The 23,018-nt window shown below is 41.4% G+C and overlaps 1 protein-coding gene across 1 annotated transcript in view; it reads left to right on the forward strand.

Annotated features, from left to right (window-relative positions):
• Positions 1-23,018, forward strand: part of MGAM (maltase-glucoamylase) — a 102,740-nt gene that overhangs the window by 21,522 nt on the left and 58,200 nt on the right. Inside the window, exons 4-13 of the mRNA XM_088834699.1 lie at positions 5,421-5,541; positions 6,649-6,758; positions 7,611-7,762; positions 8,914-9,085; positions 11,957-12,056; positions 16,459-16,571; positions 16,878-17,003; positions 18,677-18,808; positions 18,958-19,074; positions 20,129-20,242. Coding sequence (XP_088690825.1) covers positions 5,421-5,541; positions 6,649-6,758; positions 7,611-7,762; positions 8,914-9,085; positions 11,957-12,056; positions 16,459-16,571; positions 16,878-17,003; positions 18,677-18,808; positions 18,958-19,074; positions 20,129-20,242 — 1,257 coding nt within the window. The remainder of the gene's footprint in view (positions 1-5,420; positions 5,542-6,648; positions 6,759-7,610; positions 7,763-8,913; positions 9,086-11,956; positions 12,057-16,458; positions 16,572-16,877; positions 17,004-18,676; positions 18,809-18,957; positions 19,075-20,128; positions 20,243-23,018) is intronic.

Genomic DNA, 23,018 nt, shown 5'->3' on the forward strand with positions numbered 1-23,018 from the left:
TTTACGGGTCAGAGATTTGGGAAGGGTTTGGCTGGTTGTTTCTGTTCTATGCAGTGTGGACTGGGATGGCTACACCAGTACACTTGCAGGCCGATGGGCTCTGGAGGGTCCAAGATGGCTTCACTCATGTCTGGCACCTTGGTGAAGATGGTTCTGAGGTTCACCTCACCTGGGCCCCACCCCCTTTCCATGTGGTCTCCGAGTGTTTCTTGCTCTCTCAGTAATCTCTCTAGCAGGGTAGTTCAACTTCTTACACAGAAGCTTGGGGCTGCAGGAGATGGAGATAAAGCTGCCAAGCCTCTAAAGGCAAGATGAGACCTGGTGCGTATGTAGCTTCACTTTTCTTACACTCTGTTGCTCGAATCAGTCAGGGGCCAGCCCAGATTCAGTGTGAAAGGCGGTAGACCCCATCTCCTGATGCCACATGTGTCAGAGACATGCAGCCGTTTTATACATTCTGATTTTGATCAGAGTAGGCATTGGTAAACATGAAGCATGTGGAGAGCCACTGGACAGAATAGGAAGAATAGGATGGAGGGATGGAGGGTTAGAGGAACCAGCACCTGATGCAGGATGGTTGGCAGGGCTGGATGAGCACGGTCCCCTGTGGACCCTTTCCCCCCGGCGGCAGGAGATGGCTAATCCTGAGTCACTCATGCTGACTCTCCCTTCTCGCCTGTTTGCGTTTGTCCTTGCAACCTTGCTTTCCATCTTTTATAAATGCTACCGTTGCTGAGGTCCTGAGTTTTCAGTTTAATCTTAGATCTGCTGCTTCCTAATGACCTAATGATCAACACATTCCAAGGCATATGTAGTCTTATCAGTAAATTATTTTCAACTCATTCTGGTTTGGACACATTTCTTGCTCACCTTATTCTAGATTTTCTTCCTTGTTTTTATTATAAATGTTCCAAATGTCTTCTGCTGTTATGAGGTGGTGTTAACCTATTTTATGTTGTCTTAATGAACAGATGTTTCATGTTTTAGTGTAATCAAGCTCAATCTCGAGGAACAATTCCAGGAACACTAAAAGCAAAAAAGGGAAAAAAAATTATAACTTTAAAAGAAAACAGAAGATCTAATATAATAATCAACTTATTTAGTATAAATTTATTTCTATCAATTTTCTTGCATTTTAATTGCACAGTATTATGTCAGGAAATAATGACATCTTAGCTTCATCCTTTTGTTTTACAATTTTTAAAAAATTAATTAATTTATATTTCTTTTTAAAACATATTTATTTTTAATTGAAGGATAATTGCTTTACAATATTGTGTTGGTTTCTGCCATACATCAACATGAATCATGTTGATATAGGCTATAGGTATCCTATATCCTATACCCATGGATATAGGTATGTCCTCCCCCTTTAGAACCTCCCTCCCACCTCCCACCCCATCCTGCCCCTCTCTGTTGTCACAAAGTCCCAGTTTGAGTTCCCTGAGTCATACAGCGAATTTGCTTTTCTTGTCTTATTAGTCTTGTAGTGTTAGGACCTCCTATACATATTTAATTATAATAGGTCAAAGATATGGGTCATCTACCTTTTTTTTTTTCTGATTTTAAAGGGAATGTTTCTAACATTTCACATTTAGTGAGATGCTTATTATAGGTTTTAGGTAGATACCCATTACCCAACTAAGAAACTTACTTTTATTCTCAGTTTGCCAAGAATTTTATCTTGAATAACTGATCAACTTAAAGGATGTATTGTGTACTTCCTTTAATAAGTCATGACAGATTATACAGTGGGTTTCCTAGCGTTAAACAATTCTTGTGTTTCTAGGAGAAACACCACCCGCTCTTTATTTAATATGTGTGATTTCTGTTGTTAAACCTGTGTGCTCTTCAGTCAGTTCAGTTCAGTCCCTCAGTCGTGTCTGACTCTTTGCGACCCCATGAACCACAGCACGCCAGGCCTCCCTGTCCACCACCAACTCCCGGAGTTCACTCAAACTCACGTCTGTCGAGTCGGCGATGCCATCCAGCCATCTCATTCTCTGTCGTCCCCGTCTCCTCCTGCCTCCAATCCCTCCCAGCATCAGAGTCTTTTCCAGTGAGTCAACTCTTTGCATGAGGTGGCCAAAGTATTGCAGTTTCAACTTTAGCATCAGTCCTTCCAATGAACACCCAGGATTGATCTCCTTTAGAATGGACTGGTTGGATCTCCTTGCGGTACAAGGGACTCTCAAGAGTCTTCTCCAGCACCACAGTTCAAAAGCATCAATTCTTTGGCAATCAGCTTTCTTCACAGTCCAACTCTCACATCCATACATGACCACTGGAAAAACCATAGCCTTGACTAGACGGACCTTGGTTGGCAAAGTAATGTCTCTGCTTTTTAATATGCTGTCTAGGTGTGTGCTCTTAGGTTTTTACATTCATGGATAAGACTGGATTCTATGTTTCTTTTTTCTTTCAAGTTTGTCTATGATACTAAATACTTGCGTTTTTGTTTGTTTCCCTCTCTCTCTAAATGTTAAGAAGGATTGAGGGTTGGAGAAGAAAGACTCAGGTGGAGCAGAGCTCGACTAGGTCATAAACAGTGTCTTCAGCACCTGGTTTCTCATCATCTCTGAGTTCAAGCCAGTGTTCCCCTCTGTCTTAGTGTAGGAGCCTGTATGCATCTATTAAGCAAAAAGCGAAGTAGCTTTACTTTTATGTCTACTTTATCTATCAATTACTGAGGGAGCTCTTTAAAACTATTCCATGATATAATTAATATCTTTTTCGGGTTTCCATTTTGATTCTTTAAATTTTTTTCCTGTAAATACTTAGAACCTTTATTATCAGGTGTATGTCAGGTTTGAGATGTCATATCTTCCTGGTGAGCTTTCATCTTCATATAGTGACTCTGTGTCTCCCTAATAATGAATATTTACTTGAAGTCTACTTGTCAGCTATTACTATAGTTGTTCTAGCCTTTGCTTAGTATTCTTCTCACATAGCTGTTTCCCCCATTTTCTGTGCTTTTGTAAGCTTAAATTTTGGGTGTGCTGTCTATAAGCAACTTCAGCTGAATGTATTTCTGTAAATGTAATCAGATAATCTTTGTTTTCTAAATTAATTATTTAAGCCATATAGTAATTGACCTGAAAAACTACAGTCTCATTTCGTGTTTTCCACTTGTTCTTTTTCTCATGTACTGCTCCCCGCTCACCTTCACTTCCACATACATGTTTTCTTTCCTTATTTTTTGCATTGAGAATTTTTTCCCCTCAGTACTGTATTGGGCATGATACACCCTATATTATTTTGGCAGTTTCTCTTAAATTTTAATTCTCAGGTTCGACTTCAAGGGGGTGTTTTGTGTCTTGGGTTTAGGTCTGATTCTTTTTGTGCGCCTTCAATCCTGTTCGTGTTGTCTCTTTTGTAGCTTTTCTCTGCAACTCATTTCCGATATTTTGCATGCTCTTCACTCTCCTGTCGGTGTGCCTGGGCACTGCTTCTTCCCACACTGCTTCTCATCACTGCTTAGCTCAGCTGCAGGGCCTGGGGTTTCCAGGCAGCCAACACTTCTGCTGCCTGGGCCATTCTTTGATCTTTGCCCTTTCCAGTTCAATGAAGAGATTATTAAGCTCTGGGGAGCATCCTGAAACCATTCTACTTAACACTCTTTTCAACACCTTTCTCTTTTCCTGTTATACTGAAGTTTCACCTGAATGGGTTTTGAAAAGAAAAAACAAAACCTGTGGACTAGTTGAGTTCACAATGAAGCCTGATTCCATAGCAACAGAAACCATAGATGGAGACCATTTTTTGATGCTTAATATCATTATTAGCATAAAAATTAGCATTTGATTAGATCTAATTGTTTATATATCTAAGCAATTTTTGTGTGTTTTGCATTCATGAAGCATTCCCATAGCCCCCTGAAAGTATGTTCAGCAGATACTTAACCCAGACTATAGAAACAAGGAAACAGAGAGCAAGAGAATGAAATTCTGACCCTTGCCTTCTCAATAGCTAGCTTAGTGAGCTTTGGCGAATCACGTCACCCCTGTGAACTCTGAGTTCTGTGGCCTGAGGTTCTTCATCTGTAAAATAATGTAGCAGGGTGTGTTCGCTATCTGTTGCTGTGGAAGAAATTATCTCCAAAATAATGGCTTGGCACAGCAAACATTATTTCCTCACAGTTTCTATGGTCAGAAATCTGGCCTTCGTGTATCTGGGTACTCTTGGCCAACAGGCTCCTGACACACTGTGGTTGAGGTGTCTGCTGGGACGGAGGGACGATCCTTTCCAAGGGAACGTGTTGTGATTACTGTAATTGTTAGCAGAATGCAGCTGCTCAAGGAGGGCTGGGCTGAGGGCCTGAGTTCCTTGCTGGGTGTTGGCCAGAGACGTCCCTCAGTTCCTCAGCACGTGGGGCACTCTGCAGCCCAGCACCTCACTTCTCCCAGAGTGAGAGCTCCAACAGAACAAGGGAAAGACAGGGAGTAAGACAGGAGACTCTGTAATCTGCTCTTGGAAGCTACAACCTATTATTTTTGCTATAATATTTGATTATTACTCTTCAAGAGGAGCACTTTCTTTGCACTTTGTTGTATTTAATTTGACTGCTTCTTCCAGATTAGTTGACATGAGAAAGAGATTGTATTTAGTTATCCATGTGCATGCAGGCTGAGTCACTTCAGTCATGTCCTACTCTTTGTGACCATACAGACTCTAGCCTGCCAGGCTCCTCTGTGCGTGGGCTTTTCCAGGCAAGAATACTGGAGTGGGTTGCCATTTCCTTCTCCAGGGGATCTTCCCGACCCAGGGATCAAAGTCACATCTCTCATGTTTCTCCTTTTGGCAGGAGGGCTCTTTACCACTTGTGCCACCTGGGTAGCCTGTAGTATCCATGTGATTGAGTCATTAATTATAGTTAAAGGCAGGTAACTTTTTAAAATAAGAATTAGAATCTATTTGGGTTTCGTGGAACAGTTGCTTTCTGCCTTGGGATGAATTGAGAGACTATATATAAAGATGTATATATATATTTCACTAAATACACAGATATATAATATACACAGTTGAAAGTCAAAGCAAATTTACTTTGATTTCAAAGCTTCTGAATAAAGTTAATTGCAAAGTGTTTTTTTAAAAAGCCAAAACCAAAATTAATGAAGCTGCATTTGTCATTTTGGCTTACTGGTGGTAGAACTATATTAAAGTTTAGAATCTTTAAATAAATTTATCAGTTTTATTCTGATGAGAGGTATAGAATGCACTGCAACCATATACTGTTACATGATAACAATAACAAAGAAAGAGGCCAGAAAAATGAGTTTTGAGGGCAAACACTGCATTGACAGGGCTGCAGCACAATTCCTCTATCAGGTTACTTATTTGTAAAACAAGGTTCATGAGACCACAAGCTCCGATCGTGTTGATCAATGAATGGAGTTACTCTGCCTGATCTCTTACTTCAGGCTACCTGTGACCAGCGTGGCTGCTGCTGGAGACCTCAGGGAGCCATAAGTATGCCCTGGTGCTACTATTCTAAGAGTCACGGCTATCAAGTAGGGGGCGACCTCGTGAACACAAACGCAGGTAAGCCGAGCTGTGCCCTGGAGAAGGAACTCCAGGCCCTCTGGAGGGTGGCTTTGTACACTGCAGCAGAGAGCTGTAGCCGCAGGCAGGGTGTTGCTCTGTATGCACAGCGCCTATGATAGGATGGGCACTGCCTTCAAGCATGGACTGGAATCTATTTTGGCATCAAGGGAACAGATCACCCTCTGTCTTAAGAGTTGGGAGACACGTCCTATTCCTGTCTCTGTCCTGGAGCGTTCAGTTGGGTCCGACTCTTTGTGACCCCTTGGATTGCAGCCCACCACACTCCTCTGTCCGTGGGATTTTTCAGGCAAGATTCCTGGAGTGGGTTGCCATTTCCTTATGTAACCTTGTCCATACATCATGATCTCTTCATTCCCCAAGTTTCTAACTTTTAAAGAGAGAGTTTTGGACTCAGTCACCTCTGAGACTACCAATGACTCTTAATACAATGCAAATTTAATGATATGGAAACAATTCCAATTTTATCAACATTTTGTTAAAATTAGCTAGTTGGTGTCACTGTTCATGGACTAAACATCCCCCCTTCTTTTCTCCCATCTTAAAATGCAGCCATAATAATGAACATTCTGGGGATAACAGAAGTTGACCACTTGGGGGAGGCTCTTAGCATAAAGGAAGAGGCGTGCTCTTCCTCCAGGGCCTCTTGGCCCAATGGACTTTTCTAATAAGGTCTGGATTCTCATCTGGGGTGTCACCTAACTAAGGAGATGGCATTGGTGCCTACGATCACCTGTGATGTAGCATGAAGACAACAGAGAGGGAATAATGGATTTGAACACATCGAGGACTGAGAGTGTAAAGGGTGTAGGAGTGACTGACGGGCTGATGGAAGGAGAGGGATGTTTCTATTCAGATTTTGGAGAAGAGAGGCATAGCTTTTGAATAAGGTAATAGCAATACCTAGCTTCAGAACCTGGTCCAACGTGGTATGTGTGTATGAAGAGGTCCACATCTGTGTCTCCTCTTCTGAGGAGAGTAAAGGCTTTTCGCCAGTCCCTTTGACACAAAGCTTAACATGTATGCGGCTGTTGTTTGTGAATTTACACAGCTGGCTCTGAAAACTCTCTTCCTTTTTCACATTAGGATTCACAGCCCAGCTGCAAAGGTTGTCTTCTCCATCTCTGTTTGGAAATGATGTCAACAATGTCCTTCTCACAGCAGAATACCAGACATCTAACCGTTTCCACTTCAAGGTTGTAGTTTGTGTATTTATATTTTTCATATTATTTTCTATTACAGTTTATTACAAGATATTGAATATAGTTCCCTGTGCTCTACAGTAGGACCTTGTTCTTAATTTTTATGCTGTATATTATAGTTTTGTTATGTATTATATATATGTTAATATATGTTATGTATTATAGATCTCATTTGCTAATCCCAAATTCCTAGTTTATCCCTCCTCAACCCCCTTTCCCGTTTGGTAACCATAAGTTTGTTTTCTGTGTCTTTGTGTCTTTTTCTTTTGTAAATACATTCATTTGTGTCATGTTTTAGGTTCTACATATAAGTGGTATCAGATGATACCTGCTTATTTAGAAAAATTTTTGAGAGGTTCTTGTTCCCTTCCTGAGGACTACAGTTACTACAAAAGAGAAAAATTTGCTAGTATTTTTCTCTACTGTCATTTTCTTACTTAGCACCTGTATGTTGAAGGTACCTATCGCCTTCCCTCAGTGTGATAAGTTTCCAGATATATATTATAGGGTTCACTGGTGAGTTTTGGCTTTCATGCATTTTCCCTTGATTCCATGTGAAACGTGGTAGGGAGGGGAAGAAAAGAATGATCACAGCTTTGAAAATTCTAGAGATAAGTCGTGTCTGCAGACTTACAGTGTTTGTTTCTACCTAAAGACTAACTTATGTCCAAGCGTTAAACATCTGAATTGGGTGATATAATTTCAGATTAGAATGTCATCTGCTGCCCAGATTCCAGTGCCAGGAGCATAGGTGTTGGGAAGCATGGTGTTGGTAGGCATGCTTCTGTTTTAGAGAAAGTAGAGACGTTTTCATTTTGGCTTTTATTTGCTAACCTCTCTGAACAGTTAACTGACCAAAACCAGAACAGATACGAAGTGCCCCATGAACACGTGCAACCCTTCACAGGAAATGCTGCCTCTTCCTTGACGTATAAAGTTGAGGTCTCCAAACAGCCATTTGGCATCAAAGTGATCAGGACGAGCAACAATCGTGTTCTGTAAGTTTTGGAAACTTACCTAGAGAGCTGAGTCTGAAGGTTATGGAGGAGGGAGGGTTGCAAACCTGAAAAAGAATGCCTTTCTCTAATATTCTAGAAGGTTGTAAGCTCACTGATGGTGACCAAACTCTCCACCTTCAAATGCATACTTTTCTCTGCCTTTCTGCCTCTTTCTTTCCTCCTGCTCCACTATTGCTCTTTCTCCTCCTCCTCCTCTGTTATTACTAAGCATTTATTATAGGCCAGGCACTGGGCTGTGTCCTTTTATTTTTCTTCCTTCCATTAGGTCATTTTTCCTCTTTACTGTCCCTTTTTTTTCTTCCCACCTTTCTAACACCTATGCACCAGTAGCTCTCTGTGGAGCGTCTACTATAATGTAAGAATAATCTGATCACATAATAGAGTATTAGGGGGACAAATCTAAGAAATGTGCCAAATGGTACCTGATCTCTTTCTTGTTATCCACTGGAAAATATCACAGGAGGGCAAATGGAGCTGATTAAACAGGGAGCATTGAGTCTTTGAAGGCTTCCCAGGTGGCGTTGCTGCTGCTGCTGCTAAGTCACTTCAGTCGTGTCCGACTCTGTGCGACTCTATAGACGGCAGCCTACCAGGCTCCCCCGTCCCTGGGATTCTCCAGGCAAGAACACTGGAGTGGGTTGCCATTTCCTTCTCCAATGCGTGAAAGGGAAAAGTGAAAGTGAAGTTGCTTGGTCGTGTCTGACTCTTAGTGACCCCATGGACTGCAGCCCACCAGGCTCCTCCATCCATGGGATTTTCCAGGCAAGAGTACTGCAGTGGGGTGCCACTGCCTTCTCGGCCGAGGTGGCATTAGTGGTAAATAATCCAATGCAGGAGATCCAATCTAGTCCCCAGTGCAGGAGATTCCTGGGTCCCGTCCTTGGGTTGGGAAGATCTCCTAGAGAAGGAAACAGCAACCCCCTCCAGTATTCTTGCCTGGACAGTCCCATGGGTGGAGGAGCCCGGTGGATTACACTCCGTGGGGTCACAAAGAGGTGGACACAGCAGAGCGACTGAGCACAGCACAGCACAGCACCCTGAATCTTTGAGCTGTGAGAACAGTTTTCTAAGCAGCTGCATTCTCTCCACACCACTTGCCCACCTGTCCCACGTTTTCCACCTGTGTCCAGGTTTGACTCCAGCGTCGGGCCCCTGCTGTTTGCCCAGCAGTTCCTGCAGCTCTCCATCCGACTGCCCAGTGCCAACGTGTACGGGCTGGGTGAACACGTGCACCAGCAGTACCGGCATGACATGAACTGGAAGACCTGGCCCATCTTTGCCAGGGACACAACCCCCAATGGGGTAAGCTTTCAGATGGGCCCCTTCGCTGAGTACCAGAGCCTCTTCACGAATGTCTCTCCTAGCAGTACAGTTCAGTTCAGTTGCTCAGTCGTGTCCAACTCTTTGTGACCCCATGAACTGCAGCACACCAGGCTTCCCTGTCCATCACCAACTCCTGGAGCTTGCTCAGACTCATTTCCATCGAGTCGGTGATGCCATCCAACCATCTCATGTTGTGTCGTCTCCTTCTCTTCCTGCCTTCAATCTTTTCCAGCATCAGGGTCTTTTCAAATGAGTCAGTCATTTGCTTCAGGTTCACCATTAGTCCTTCCAATGAGTATTCAGGTTTGATTTCCTTTAGGCTGGACAGGTTTGATCTTGCAGGCCAAGGGACTCTCGAGAGTCTTCTCCCACACCACAGTTCAAAAGCATCCATACTTTGGTGCTCAGCCTTCTTTATGGTCCAACTCTCACATCCATACATGACTACTGGAAAAACCATAGCTTTGATTAGATGGGCCTTTGTCAGCAAAATAACGTCTCTGCTTTTTAATATGCTGTCTAGGATGGTTATAGCTTTTCTTCCAAGAAGCAAGTGTCTTTTAATTTCATGGCTGCAGTCACCATCTGCAGTGATTTTGGAGCCCCCCAAAATAAAGTCTCTCACTGTTTCCATTGTTTCCCCATCTATTTGTCATGAAGAGATGTACATGCAGTACAGTATAAAGGTTAGGAATAAGCTGCTAGGGTGAGGCTACCGGGTCTGAATTCTGGCATTGCTACTCACCAGTAGCAGAAGAGGGCAACAGAGGATGAGATGACTGGATGGCATAACCAATTCAATGGACATGAACTTGGGCAAACTCCAGGAGATGGTGAGGGGCAGCAGGCCTGATGTGCTGCAGTCATGGGGTCACAAAGAGTTAGACATGATTTGATGGCTGAACAATAGCAACAGCACTCACCAATTATGTGGTTCTGGGCAGGTTTCCCCTCTGTCTTTAGTTCCCCTTTCATAACATGGCAGTAGTATATTTACTTCATAGGGTTGTGATGGTGATTAAATGAACAGATACATATAGAGTCTCTAGAAGGGTGTCTGCCACATAGAAAGTGCTCAATAAATACCAACTACTTTTATTTTAATTTCCTTTTGAACTAACTAGTTGTGGAGAAAACCAGTATTGATTCTGCACAATATGTTGGTTCTGATCACCACGTTAAGTTGACTTTTACAAATCACCAACTTACCAGGTTTGTCAGCAAAATAGGATAAAATATCAACTGAAATTCTGTATCAATCATTCTTTCCTTGAAGAATGTTTGGGGCAGTGAGAGAATAGAAGGAATAAAGTTTCATTGTTGTTATTATTTTTTTCTTTGTTTTGTTTTCACCGCTATAATTCAAAGGAGAGATATTTTCTAGACTCAGCAATGCTACATTCAGGTTTTGTTCAGCAACTTTCCTGATTAAGCAGAACTAGAGACTAGATGAAAGGAAATTAGAGGAATAATTTATTAAATGACTTAACTACTAAACAACAAACACAATAACAAAAAATAGCTTGTAAGGAACAGAGATAAGATCTAACCCCTGGCCCATGCTCCTCACCATACCGCATCCTATCAGAAAAACAGGACAGGTGTTGATTCAGAGCAGGTCATCTGGGATATGGCTGCTGAGGCTTGTTTAATAAGGAGCTAAGATCCCTCCTGCTTGAAGTATGCAGTACAGGAAATGCCACATGAGAAATTTGGGCTCTCAGCTCTCTCTTCTAACTACTAAATTAGAACCCACAGTTAAATTAAGTTCCTTTGTAATTTTTATGCACGCCAAATTTTGAGACATACTGTCCCAGAGGAGTGATTCTCAAACATGATTACAATTTGGAAACACCCTGGGAAATTCAACAAACTATCGCTGCCTGCTTCTGTCTCCAGAGATTCTGTTTTAATTGAGATGGAATGTGACCGAGGTTGAGAACGACTGTTCTCAAGTCTAGAAGCCCAGCTCAAGTTCTAATGTTTACTCTTGTAAAGACTAGAAGACCAGATATCTTAAATAGAGCTCCATCTAGTTGCAAATTAAATGGTGCCTGATTTATATGCAACAGAGGATGGGATGGTTGGATGGCATCACTGACTCAATGGACATGAGTTTGGGTAAACTCCAGCAGTTGGTGATGGATAGGGAGGCCTGGTGTGCTGCAGTCCATGGGGTTGCAAAGAGTTGGACACAACTGAGCGACTGAACTGAACTGATTTGTATTAGGACTTGATGGAGTTTTTGCAGGTGGGGTTAGGTCAAACCTCTCTGAGTCAAGGTCAAGCCTGTTTGAGAGGAGAGCTGCTTTTTTAAAAAAATTATTGGAGTACAGTTGATTTACAGTGTTGTGTAGGTTTCAGGTGTATAGAAAAGTGATTCAATTATGCATATACATATATTCATTCTTTTCTCATATAGATTATCACAAAATACTGAGTAGATTCTCTGTAGATCCTTTTTGGTTATCTATCTCATAGATAGTAATGTGTGTATGTTCATCCCAAGCTCCTGATTTATCCCTCTCCACCCCACCAAGTTTCCCCTTCAGTAACCATAAGTTTGTTTTTGATACCTATAGAGAAGAGCTTTTACAAATTATAGTTTCAAAACTCCTGTTCTCCTACATCTTAACATATCATAAGCTCTCACAGCTGACTCATTGTATAATAAAATACTAATTCATTTGATTAACATCAACCAAATATAGACCTTGTATTAGAAATCTGTCTTCTTTGACCACAAGTTCTTTTGTCCATTTCTCGTATGATTAATACTGATTTCCTAAGCTATTTCTGGCCATGTGGGGCTTGTTTATAAATTTTTTATTTTTAATTGTCTTTCTACAGGATGGAACTAACTTGTATGGTGCACAGACGTTCTTCCTATGCCTTGAAGATGCTAGTGGATTGTCCTTTGGAGTGTTTCTGCTAAACAGCAATGCCATGGGTAAAAGCCTAAAGGAATATTCATGAAAAAAGTACTTAAGAATGACTTTCAGTCCCTTTCTGACAGCATCATGATAAAGGAATGGTGCCCTTTAGGGTTTCATATGTTCTCTGATTGTATCACCCCTGTTTCATTACTTGTTGACCCATGGTGGCCGTGAGTTGAGTGTCCTCTCCTAGCTTATGATTTTCTTGTCTGTTTGCCTCTGTTGGAAAATTTTCTATTTTTGAGTTAAAACAACTAACCTTTCCTGTAATCTATTCTAAGGTGGTTTCTATCAATTTATTTTTCTCCTTCCTCAGACAGCCATCCAGTACAGGGGTTAATATCAGCTTTGGTAAAAAACAGGTAATTCTTTTAGTGTGTGCATGCTCTGTGTCCAACTCTTTGTGACCCATAAACTGTAGCCCGCCAGGCTTATTCATCCATGGGATTTTCCAGGCAAGAATATTGGAGTGGGTTGCCGTTACCTACTCCAGGGTATTTCCCCACCTCATGGATCAAACTTGCATGTCTTGCATATCCTACATTGGCAGGTGAATTCTTTAACATTGAACCACTCGGGAAACCCAATTGTTCTAATAGCTGAGCCTAACCAAGGAGATACAACTGAGCAGTGAATGTTTCATTGAGACACCATGGGTGAGTGTTGAAGGCCATGCAGAATATTTTCAGATCTCATGGTAATATCATAGGATTCCAAAAAGTAGCTCACTCCCTTATCTTTGAAGGTTTTAGACCAGATCAATGATTCTTAACTATTTTTCTGCTTGCACTATCATATAGAATCCCAAGACAATGATTCACTCACTAGAGGGGAAGAGGAGTTGTGTCAGAATCCCAGAGCTGATGATCAGCATAGGATATTGATTGCCACCGTCTTCTCGACTGAGACTCAGTGGACTAGATCAGGGCCACTCAAAGTGTGGTTCGTGGAAGGTTCACAGACTGTTTCAGGTCTCAGTTCAGTTCAGTCGCTCAGTCGTGTCCGACTCTCCATGACCCCAGGAATCACAGCACGCCAGGCCTCCCTGTCCATCACCAACTCCCGGAGTTCACTCAAACTCATGTCCATGGAGTCGGTGATGCCATGCAGCCGTCTCACTCTCTGTCGTCCCCGTCTCCTCCCGCCCCCAACCCCTCCCAGCATCAGTTTCAGGTCTACAGTAAGATACATACAGACGCTGAAAGTAAACGTTGCCATGGCACCCAAGTGCAAGCATGAACCTTTTCTCCAGTGTTTCATTTTGTGTTATTTTACAAGAGTATCCGTTTGCAAAGAACTGGAAATTTGAAAAATTAGGCTCTGGTTTTTTTTTTTACCAAATTGTTTGAGAATAAGTCGAGTGATACAAGATGATTCTAATATACCTAATCGAATCTTAGATGATTCTAAGCTACCTGATAGTCAAAGAATAGACTGAGGTGATACAAGTGCAGTTTCAGGTGACTGAAAGGAACCAGAAATCAATTTGAGTAGGCTTAGAGTATCTAGGATCCTGTGACCTTTCCCTCTAAGCCTGACCAGATTGATTTTTAAAAATTTATTCCCTTTTAATTGGAGGATAATTGCTTTACAATGTTGTGTTGGTTTCTACCGTACATCAACAAGAATCAGCCATAGGCGTGCATATGTCCCCACCCCCTTGAACCTCTCTCCCACCGCCCACTCCATCCCTCCCCTCTAAGTAGTCACAGAGCACCACATTGAGCTCCCTGCATCGCACAGCAAATTCCCGCTGGCTATCTGTTTCACCTGTGGTGACGTGTATGTTTCAATGCTACTCCATTCCTCCACCGTCTCCTCCCACTGTGTCCATGAGTCTGTTCTGTCTGCATCTCCATTGCTCCATTGCACACGGGTTCATCAGTACCATCTTTCCAGATTCCACATATATGCATTAATATATGATATTTGCTTTTCGTCTTTCTGACTTACTTCACTCTGTAAAATAGGCTCTAGGTTCACCCATCTCATTAGAACTGACTCAAATACATTCTTTTCTTATGGCTGGTAATAAGGATCATGGATTCAATGGACATGAACTGGGGCAAACCCCAGGAGATGGTGAGAGACAGGGAAGCCTGGTGTGCTACTGTTCATGGGGTCATGAAGAGTCGGACGCGACTTGGCGACTGAACAGCAATAGCAACGACAACAATATATGCCACAACTTCTTCATCCATTCATCTGTCAGTCGACATCCAGGTTGCGTCCACGTTCTAGCTATTGCAGAGTGCTGCAATGAGCATGTCTTTTTCAGTTGTGGTTTCCTCAAGGCATGTCCCAGTAGTGGAATTGCTGGCTCACATGGTAGTTTTATTCCTAGATTTTTAAGGAATCTCCATACTGTTCTCCATAGTGGCTGGTCAATTCACATTCCCACCAACAGTGCAGGTGGGCTCCCTTTTCTCTACATCCTCTCCAGCATTTATGGTTTGTAGATTTTTTGATGATGGCCATTCTGACCAGTGTGAGGTGATTCCCTATTGTAGTTTTGATTTGCATTTCTCTGATAATGAGTGACATTGAACATCTTTTCTTGTGTTTACTAGCCATCTGTATGTCTTCTTTGTGGGAATATCTTTTTAGGTCTTCTGCCCACTTTTTGACTGGGATTTTTGTTTTCCTGTTATTGAGCTGCATGAGTTGCTTTTGTATTTTGGAAATTAATCTTTTGTTAGTTGTTTCATTTGCTATTATTTTCTCCCATTCTGAGGGCTGTCTTTTCACCTTGTTTATAGTTTCCTTTGCTGCGCAAAAGCTTTTAAGTTTAATTAGGTCTCATTTGTTTATTTTTGTGTTTATTTGTTACCCTAGGAGATGGGTCATAGAGGATCTTGCTGTGATTTATGTCAAGGAGTGTACTGCCTATATTTTCTTCTAAGACTTTTATAATTTCTGGCCTTACATTTAAGTCTTTAATCCATTTTGAATTTATTTTTGTGTATGGTGTTATGAGGTAGTCTAGTTTCATTATCCCTAATGCAAATCAAGGTGATGGGGAGACTTCATCTTTGAGAATTGCAATGGGGGCTTAGAGAGATTTTGAATTTATAATATCATCTCTGACATTGTTTTAGTTTGGCTCTTGCTCAATATGAGATCCGCTGAGGCTATGACCTCTGTGAGTGTAGCTGGGTTATATTCCTGTCGTTATGGTGGGTAATGGGATTGGAAGAGCATGTTCTGTAGTTGTGAATGCCTTAAGTTAGGTATTTGGGGGCTTGTGACTCAAACTGACAAAAGACAGGTTAGTAAGAGAAAGATCAAGTTTATTTACATGTGTGGCATACATCTGCACAAGAGTACTCAATAAGTAGCTCAAAGGAGTGGTTAGAATTTGGCTTAGAATTTACATACCATCCTATGGGTTTCCCTGTTGGCTCAGATGGTAAAGAATCTGCCTGTAATGCCTGGGTTCGGTCCCTGGGTTGGGAAGATCCCCTGGAAAAGGGAATGGCTATGCACTCTAGCATTCTTGCCTGAAGAATTCCATGGGCACAGGAGCCTAGCAGCCTACAGTCCATGGGGTTGCAATGAGTCAGCCATGACTGAGCAACATTACCATCCTAATAAGGCAGAGGAAGAAAGTTACTTAGGATGAAACAAATAACTCCCTGAAGGGGTGAGAGGGCATTTAATGGGACAACAAATGACTTTTTGGAAAGATTAGAGAGTCCTTAGGAGAATAGTGGGAGTTGGATATTCTTGTGGCCATGTCTGTTTGGGTGTGCTGCCAGCTTATTGTCTCAGAGAACATTAGTTTTGCTCTAGGGTAGGGGGTTTATGACAACTAAGTTCTTTTCTTAGAAGTTTTTAATTTTAAAGATTTTGTTGACGTGGACACTTTTTAAAGTCCTTATTGGATTTGTTACAAACTGTTTCTGTTTTATGTTTTGGTGTCTTGGCTGTGAGGCATATGGAGTCTTAGCTCCCTGATTAAGGATCAAACTCACACCCCGTGCATTGGAAGCCAAAGTCTTAACTACCGGACCACCAGGGAAGTCTGACAGCAGAGTGCTTATGAGAGGCTCTGTGTTTAGGTTGATGAGGGATTTCAGAAACTCAAACATCTTCAACTTACAGTCATTCTTATGCCACGGTGGCTTATTCTGAACCCCTTCACAAAACTGGTTGCTTTTTCATGAAATCCTGATATAACAGTGAAAATATTCCAGTCACCAGTATGAAAATCTGCTACAGAACAAATGCTTTGACCGCTCTCATGATGTGAGGGTGGACTTTGACCATCAGAGTTTGTCCCTTTTTATGCAAAAACCAGGTATTAAAATCACTTCATTAGTGTTCAGATGATTGGGAATCTTCTGGTCTAAAACTTTGTAATTATTACTCCAGAACAAATTCTAATGTTTATTTGCTTCATTTTTAATCTTCAAGAGGTTTTCCTCCAGCCCACGCCAGCTGTCACTTACCGCACCATCGGGGGCATTCTCGACTTCTACGTGTTCTTGGGGAATACTCCAGAACAAGTTGTTCAAGAATATCTAGAGGTAAACTTATGATATCATGATTATGTTTAAGGAAATCCTAAATAGCACAGGAAAATGAAATTTAATATAAGTGTGACTTATAAACATATACTGTTAATATTATAAGTAGCTGCTACAAATGTGCTACTACAATTTGACCCTACCCTCCATGATTTATAAAGGGGCTGGAAAAATAGACTAGCATCTAACATCAAGGAAATAGTGTGTTGGGAAGTGGGTACATTTTGTGCCCCCAAACTAATCCTCAGAATAAAATTTTTTAAAAGCGGAGTATTTCCTAACTTTCATTTTACATCATTCTTTCAGCTCATTGGACGGCCAGCTCTACCCTCATACTGGGCACTTGGGTTTCATCTCAGTCGTTATGACTATGGGACCCTAGATAACATGAAAGAAGTCGTGGAGAGGAACCGCGCTGCGCAGCTGCCTTATGTAAGATTTCAAAAAACGCTCCAAAAATAAAAGAATTGGGGAATAAGAACATCTGTTCATACTTTCTCCTCTTGAGGTTTTTTTTTTAATATATAATAAAAATATTTTTACATATTCAGAATGCCAAATTGTTTTGTTGGGCCAACCATTCCTTTAAAGCAACTGGTTATAGAACAGTCTTAGAACAGTCTTTGGGACTCTATGGGAGAGGGTGAGGGTGGGATGATTTGGGAGAATGGCATTGAAACACGTATGTTGTCATATGTGAAACGAATCACTAGTTCAGGGTCAATGCATGTTATAGGATGCTCGGGGCTGGCATGCGGGGATGACCCAGAGGGAGGATAAAGGGAGGAGGGAGGTGGGAGGGGTGTTCAGGAGGGGGAACTTATGTAAACCCGGGGCAAATTCATATCAATGTATGGCAAAACCAACCAATATAATATTGTAAAATAATTTGCCTCCAATAAAAAATAAATTAATTACCTAAAAAAAAAAAGATTTTATTTGATATGAAGCCCTATTTAATATATTTAAATACTATGAGACTAAGAATTCTCCTCTGTAATAGAGATTCTGGTTATTATTTATATTTTTCTTGCCCATACATTTGCAAATAACTTTTACACTGAAACCTCCTCGCAAAACTCTTAACTTCATTGTGCCATCTGTTTTGTCCTGAGATCCTAATCACCCTTTCCTGTGTAATTTAGATTACCAATACTCAGAGAGTGGCTATGGGTCTGCTTTCAGACTGTTCACTACTGTCTATAAAGATCTAAGTAACAAAAGAGAGAGTATTCAAACATTTTGACATTGTCATGACCTCAAACATGTCATTATTCTTCTAGTTATTGCTTTCATTGTATGTATAATTGAAACATTATGAAAAATAAACTAAAATTGGTTCTCCTAAAGGTAAAAAAAAAATAAATAAATAAATAAAGCAACTGGTTCTTTATAGCAGGAAATAGTACGTAGAGACCACAATTACGGGGTTGGGAGACAGTCTGTTTCTTTATTTTTCTTACCACATGTTTTAATAGTAAAATCTTCTTATGCTTAGTGTATTGATTACATTTCACATATTGCATTTTTTACTTCTCAAGACATTTATTTTCCTAGTTTAAGTGAGCAAAAGGATATAGTACATGTGTGTAATAACATATTTTTATGTTTTAAATAACTGCACTTGAATGTGTCTATTATATAGTGAGTAGTGAGGTTTTGCAAGAGATGCAAAGGGAAAAGCCCAAAGTTCTCTGGATTTATCCTCTTCTTTCCTCTACCCCATGCCCTTGGAGGCAGACATTAAGGTCCTAGAGCAAGAGTCAATTTCTTTCTGGGCTCCACTGTTTTCCTAAGAGTAAGATTCGGAAAGAAAAATGTCAAAGAAGGTTCAAATTAGAAGAGAGGCGACAAAACAAAATATGGGACAGTCAAATGAGGGAGCGGGGGTGGGAGACACAGCCCCTTCCCTCCTTTATTGTGATGACATAGCATTTAGGGAATGGATGTGTTTTGACAGCCTTAGTGATTTTTTTTGTGATTGTCGCGGTTTGTTTGTTAGATTGGATTTTAATGCCAGAGGGCCAGACAGCAAGGTGGAGTGATGCAGCTAATCTGATTCCAGGGATGGGCCCATAAATTGTGGACCTTGTGTATTCTTTCAGGATGTTCAGCACGCTGATATTGATTACATGGACGCAAGAAAGGACTTCACTTATGATCCAGTAGCTTTCAAGGGCTTCCCTGAGTTTGTTAAAGAGTTACACAATAACGGACAGAAACTGGTCATCATTGTGGTATGGGCGTCCTCTACTACCCCCACGTCAGGTCCTTGCTCTTCTTTGTCATTGAAGCCCCCTCTTCCCACCTCATCCCCAATTTCCAATCTCCTTCCAGTGCCTCTGGCTTAAAGCTAGGTTCCTCACTGTATTTTTCTCCTTCTTAGGATCCTGCCATCTCCAACAACTCTTCCCTAAGTAATCCCTATGGCCCGTATGACAGGGGTTCAGATATGAAGATATGGGTGAATACTTCAGATGGAGTGACTCCACTCATTGGGGAGGTAACTTAATGGGGAAGCTAGGAGCTGGTAGTGGGGGCTGTGGCTGTGTTATATATATGTGTGTGTGAATGTATAATTGTTTTGTTTTACATTTTCAGTTGTCATATTTGCTGGGGATCGACTTGCCCTTGTGCTTTCATCTCCAAATACCTACCAGCCATCTGAGCTCTTACATTCCCTTCATAGCAAAGTCCCTTTGAACAATAGACGTAGATACTGAATATTTCCCTCTTCACTCCCCATTTGCTCTTTAGCTGACCGCAGGATGCTTTCTTCCCCAGTCCCTCCTCTGACAAATGGCAACTGTTATTTTCAAATCCAGTGGAACTGTTCCATTCCTTTTCTTACTCAATTTTTCTGTTATCTGACAAGTTTGACTAGTTCTTTCTCAAGTTTCTATTTGTCCTCGTCTTCCATCGAAGTATTATCTGCTGCTTCACTTCTAATATCTCTGCTGACCTGAGCGCATAGTGTCTGACAGGAAGTGGATAGGAAGACAGTAGAGAAGAGTGATGGATGGTTGGAACATACAACTTGTGATGCATCAGTTGAAATTACACAGTACTCTTCCTCATTTGGTTCCCCTGTGCTCAGTCAGTAAAGAATCCACCTGCAATGCAGGAGACCGGGATTTGATCCCTGGGTCGGGAAGACCCCCTGGAGAAGGAACTGGCAACCCATTCCAATATTCTTGTCTGGGAAATCCCATGGACAGAGGAGCCTGGCGGGCTACAGTCCATGGGATTGCAAGGATCAGACCGGAGTTAGTGACTAAACCACCACCATTCCCTCATTTATCATTCCCGGGATTGGGAGTTGAACATTAACAATGATTTAATCTTTTTTTTTTTTTAATAACTTCTTTTCTTCAAGTGTCAGTTGACAATGCCTATTATTCTAAGTATTTGAAGTGCTTCACATCCTTAACTGAAAATGACCTATGTCTGGGCAGCTCTGTTGCCATAATCATATTATGAATTCTTTGTAAAGTACTCTATTTTACTCTGTATTCATTTAAGTTTCTCTGATTAATTATTTTCTTTTCTTCCTGCAGGTCTGGCCTGGAAAAACTGTGTTTCCTGATTACACCAACCCTAAGTGTACTGCTTGGTGGACAAATGAATTTGAGCTTTTCCACAGTCAAGTAGAGTTTGATGGAATCTGGATTGTGAGTTCTTAACAATTTTTTCTCTTTCCCTAAAATTGATTTTTATTGAAGTATAGTTGCTTTACAGTGTTGTGTTAGTTGCTATTGTACAGCAAAGTGAATCAGCTCTACGCGTACAGACATCCCTTCGTTTTTGTATTTCCTCCCCACTTAGGTCATCAAGAGCTCTGAGTAGATTTCCCTGAGCTATAAAGTAGGTTCTCAGTTATTATCTAGAGTTCTTAACATTCTGTTAAGTAGGCGGCTAACATTCAGACTGTGTATCTCTGTGTCACTGAATCATGGAGCACAGGATCAAGAGGAGGAGAGGAACAAGAGTGGCAGTGATTCCAAGGATTCCCTCTCTTACTGTTCAAATAATCTTACCAAGACATGTAGCTTAGACTCAAAAGCAGATTGTTAGAACAGGAAGTAAACTCAGGAATCAGTTCTATCCAAGTCTGTGCATGCTCAGGGGCTCAGTCATGTCCGACTCTGTGCAGCCCTATGGACTGCAGACCGCCAGGTTTCTCTGTCCATGGGATTCTCCAGGCAAGAATATTGGAGTGGATCACCATGCCCTCCTCCAGGGGATCTTCCTGACCCAGGGACTGAACCTGGGTCTCCTGCATTGCAAGCAGATTCTTTACCATCTGAGCCACCAAGGAAGACATTGTCATTGTCACAAAGTACCTGAATGGTTTAGCAGCCAGTTCAGGGCTCTTTCACTCAGACAAGTTGGATACACTGACCAGAGCCAGAGTACTCAGGTATGGACAGAACTGTGGCTACAGAAAGGACAAATGTCTCATAGACTAATATCAAATGAAAACCAATGCAAAGCAGGAGGTGTTCAACACAATTTAGGGAGTGCTAGCATTGAAATTCTTTCTATTTATAAGGGAAAGGTAGAAAATGCAAACAGAAGAGCTAAACAGATGAGAAGAGCGAAAATGATATCAACCAAGGGCATCCGCCACCAGTATTTCCGAGTGCATCTTTGCAGACCTCTCACTTGCACAGCTGTGGGCACCTGCATATTCATGCACTCTCTCTGCATGTGTTTACATATGCAAATGCACTTATATATGTGTGTATTCACAGCTATATTTGCATATCTACAGAATGTATCGATATAAGTTGATGTACATGGGATCATATAAATTGAAATATGATTCACCTAATATTGTTCATTCAGATGCTTATATCTTTCCTTTTCTCCTTTGCTTTTCGCTTCTCTTCTTTTCACAGCTATTTGTAAGGCCTCCTCAGACAGCCATTTCGCTCTTTTGCATTTCTTTTCCATGGAGATGGTCTTGGTCCCTGTCTCCTGTACAATGTCACGAACCTCCGTCCAGAGTTCATCAGGCACTCTATCAATCAGATCTAGTCCCTTAAATCTATTTCTCACTTCCACTGTATAATCATAAGGGATTTGATTGAAGTCATATCGGAATGGTCTAGTGGTTTTCCCTACTTTCTTCAATTTAAGTCTGAATTTCGCAATAAGGAGCTCATGATCTGAGCCACAGTCAGCTCCTGGTCTTGTTTTCGCTAACTGTATACAGCTTCTCCATCTTTGGTTGCGAAGAATATAATAAATCTGGTTTCAGTGTTGACCATCTGGTGATGTCCATGTGTAGAGTCTTCTCTTGTGTTGTTGGAAGAGGGTGTTTGCTATGACCAGTGCATTCTCTTGACAAAACTCTATTAACCTTTGCCCTGCTTCATTCCGTGCTCCAAGGCCAAATTTGCCAGTTACTCCAGGTGTTTCTTGACTTCCTACTTTTGCATTCCAGTCCCCTATAATGAAAAGGACATCTTTTTTGGGTATTAGTTCTAAAAGGTCTTGTAGGTCTTCATAGAACCGATTAACTTCAGCTTCTTCAGCATTACTGGTTGGGGCATAGGCCTGGATTACTGTAATATTGAATGGTTTGCCTTGGAAACGAACAGAAATCATTCTGTCGTTTTTAAGATTGCATCCAAGTACTGCATTTTGGACTCTTTTGTTTACCATGATGGCTACTCCATTTCTTCTAAGGGATTCCTGCCCACAGTAGTAGATATAATGGTCATCCGAGTTAAATTCACCCATTCCAGTCCATTTTAATTCACTGATTCCTAGTATGTCCAAAGAATAGCAAGGAGAGATAAGAAAGACTTCCTCAGTGATCAATGCAAAGAAATAGAGGAAAACAACAGAATAGGAAAAATAAGAGATCTCTTCAAGAAAATTAGAGATTCCAAGGGAACATTTCATGCAAAGATGGGCTCGATAAAGGACAGAAATGGTATGGACCTAACAGAAGCAGAAGATATTAAGAAGAGGTGGCAGGAATACACAGAAGAACTGTACAAAAAAGATCTTCATGACCAAGATAGTCATGATAACGTGATCACTGACCTAGAGCCAGACATCTTGGAATGTGAAGTCAAGTGGGCCTTAGAAAGCATCACTATTAATAAAGCTAGTGGAGGTGATGGAATTCCAGTTGAGCTATTTCAAGTCTTGAAAGATGATGCTGTGAAAGTGCTGCACTCAATATGCCAGCAGATTTGGAAAACTCAGCAGTGGCCACAGGACTAGAAGAGGTCAGTCTTCATTTCAATATCAAAGAAAGGCAATGCCAAAGAATGCTCAAACTACCGCACAATTGCACTCATCTCACACGCTAGTAAAGTCATGCTCAAAATTCTCCAAGCCAGGCTTCAGCAGTATGTAAACCGTGAACTCCCAGATGTTCAAGCAGGTTTTAGAAAAGGCAGAGGCACCAGAGATCAAATTGCCAACATC

The sequence above is a fragment of the Moschus berezovskii genome, chromosome 3 (genome assembly GCF_049115385.1).
Source record: "Moschus berezovskii isolate FMDL1 chromosome 3, NW_MosBer_1.0, whole genome shotgun sequence".
In the NCBI taxonomy this organism is placed as follows: Eukaryota; Metazoa; Chordata; class Mammalia; order Artiodactyla; family Moschidae; genus Moschus; species Moschus berezovskii.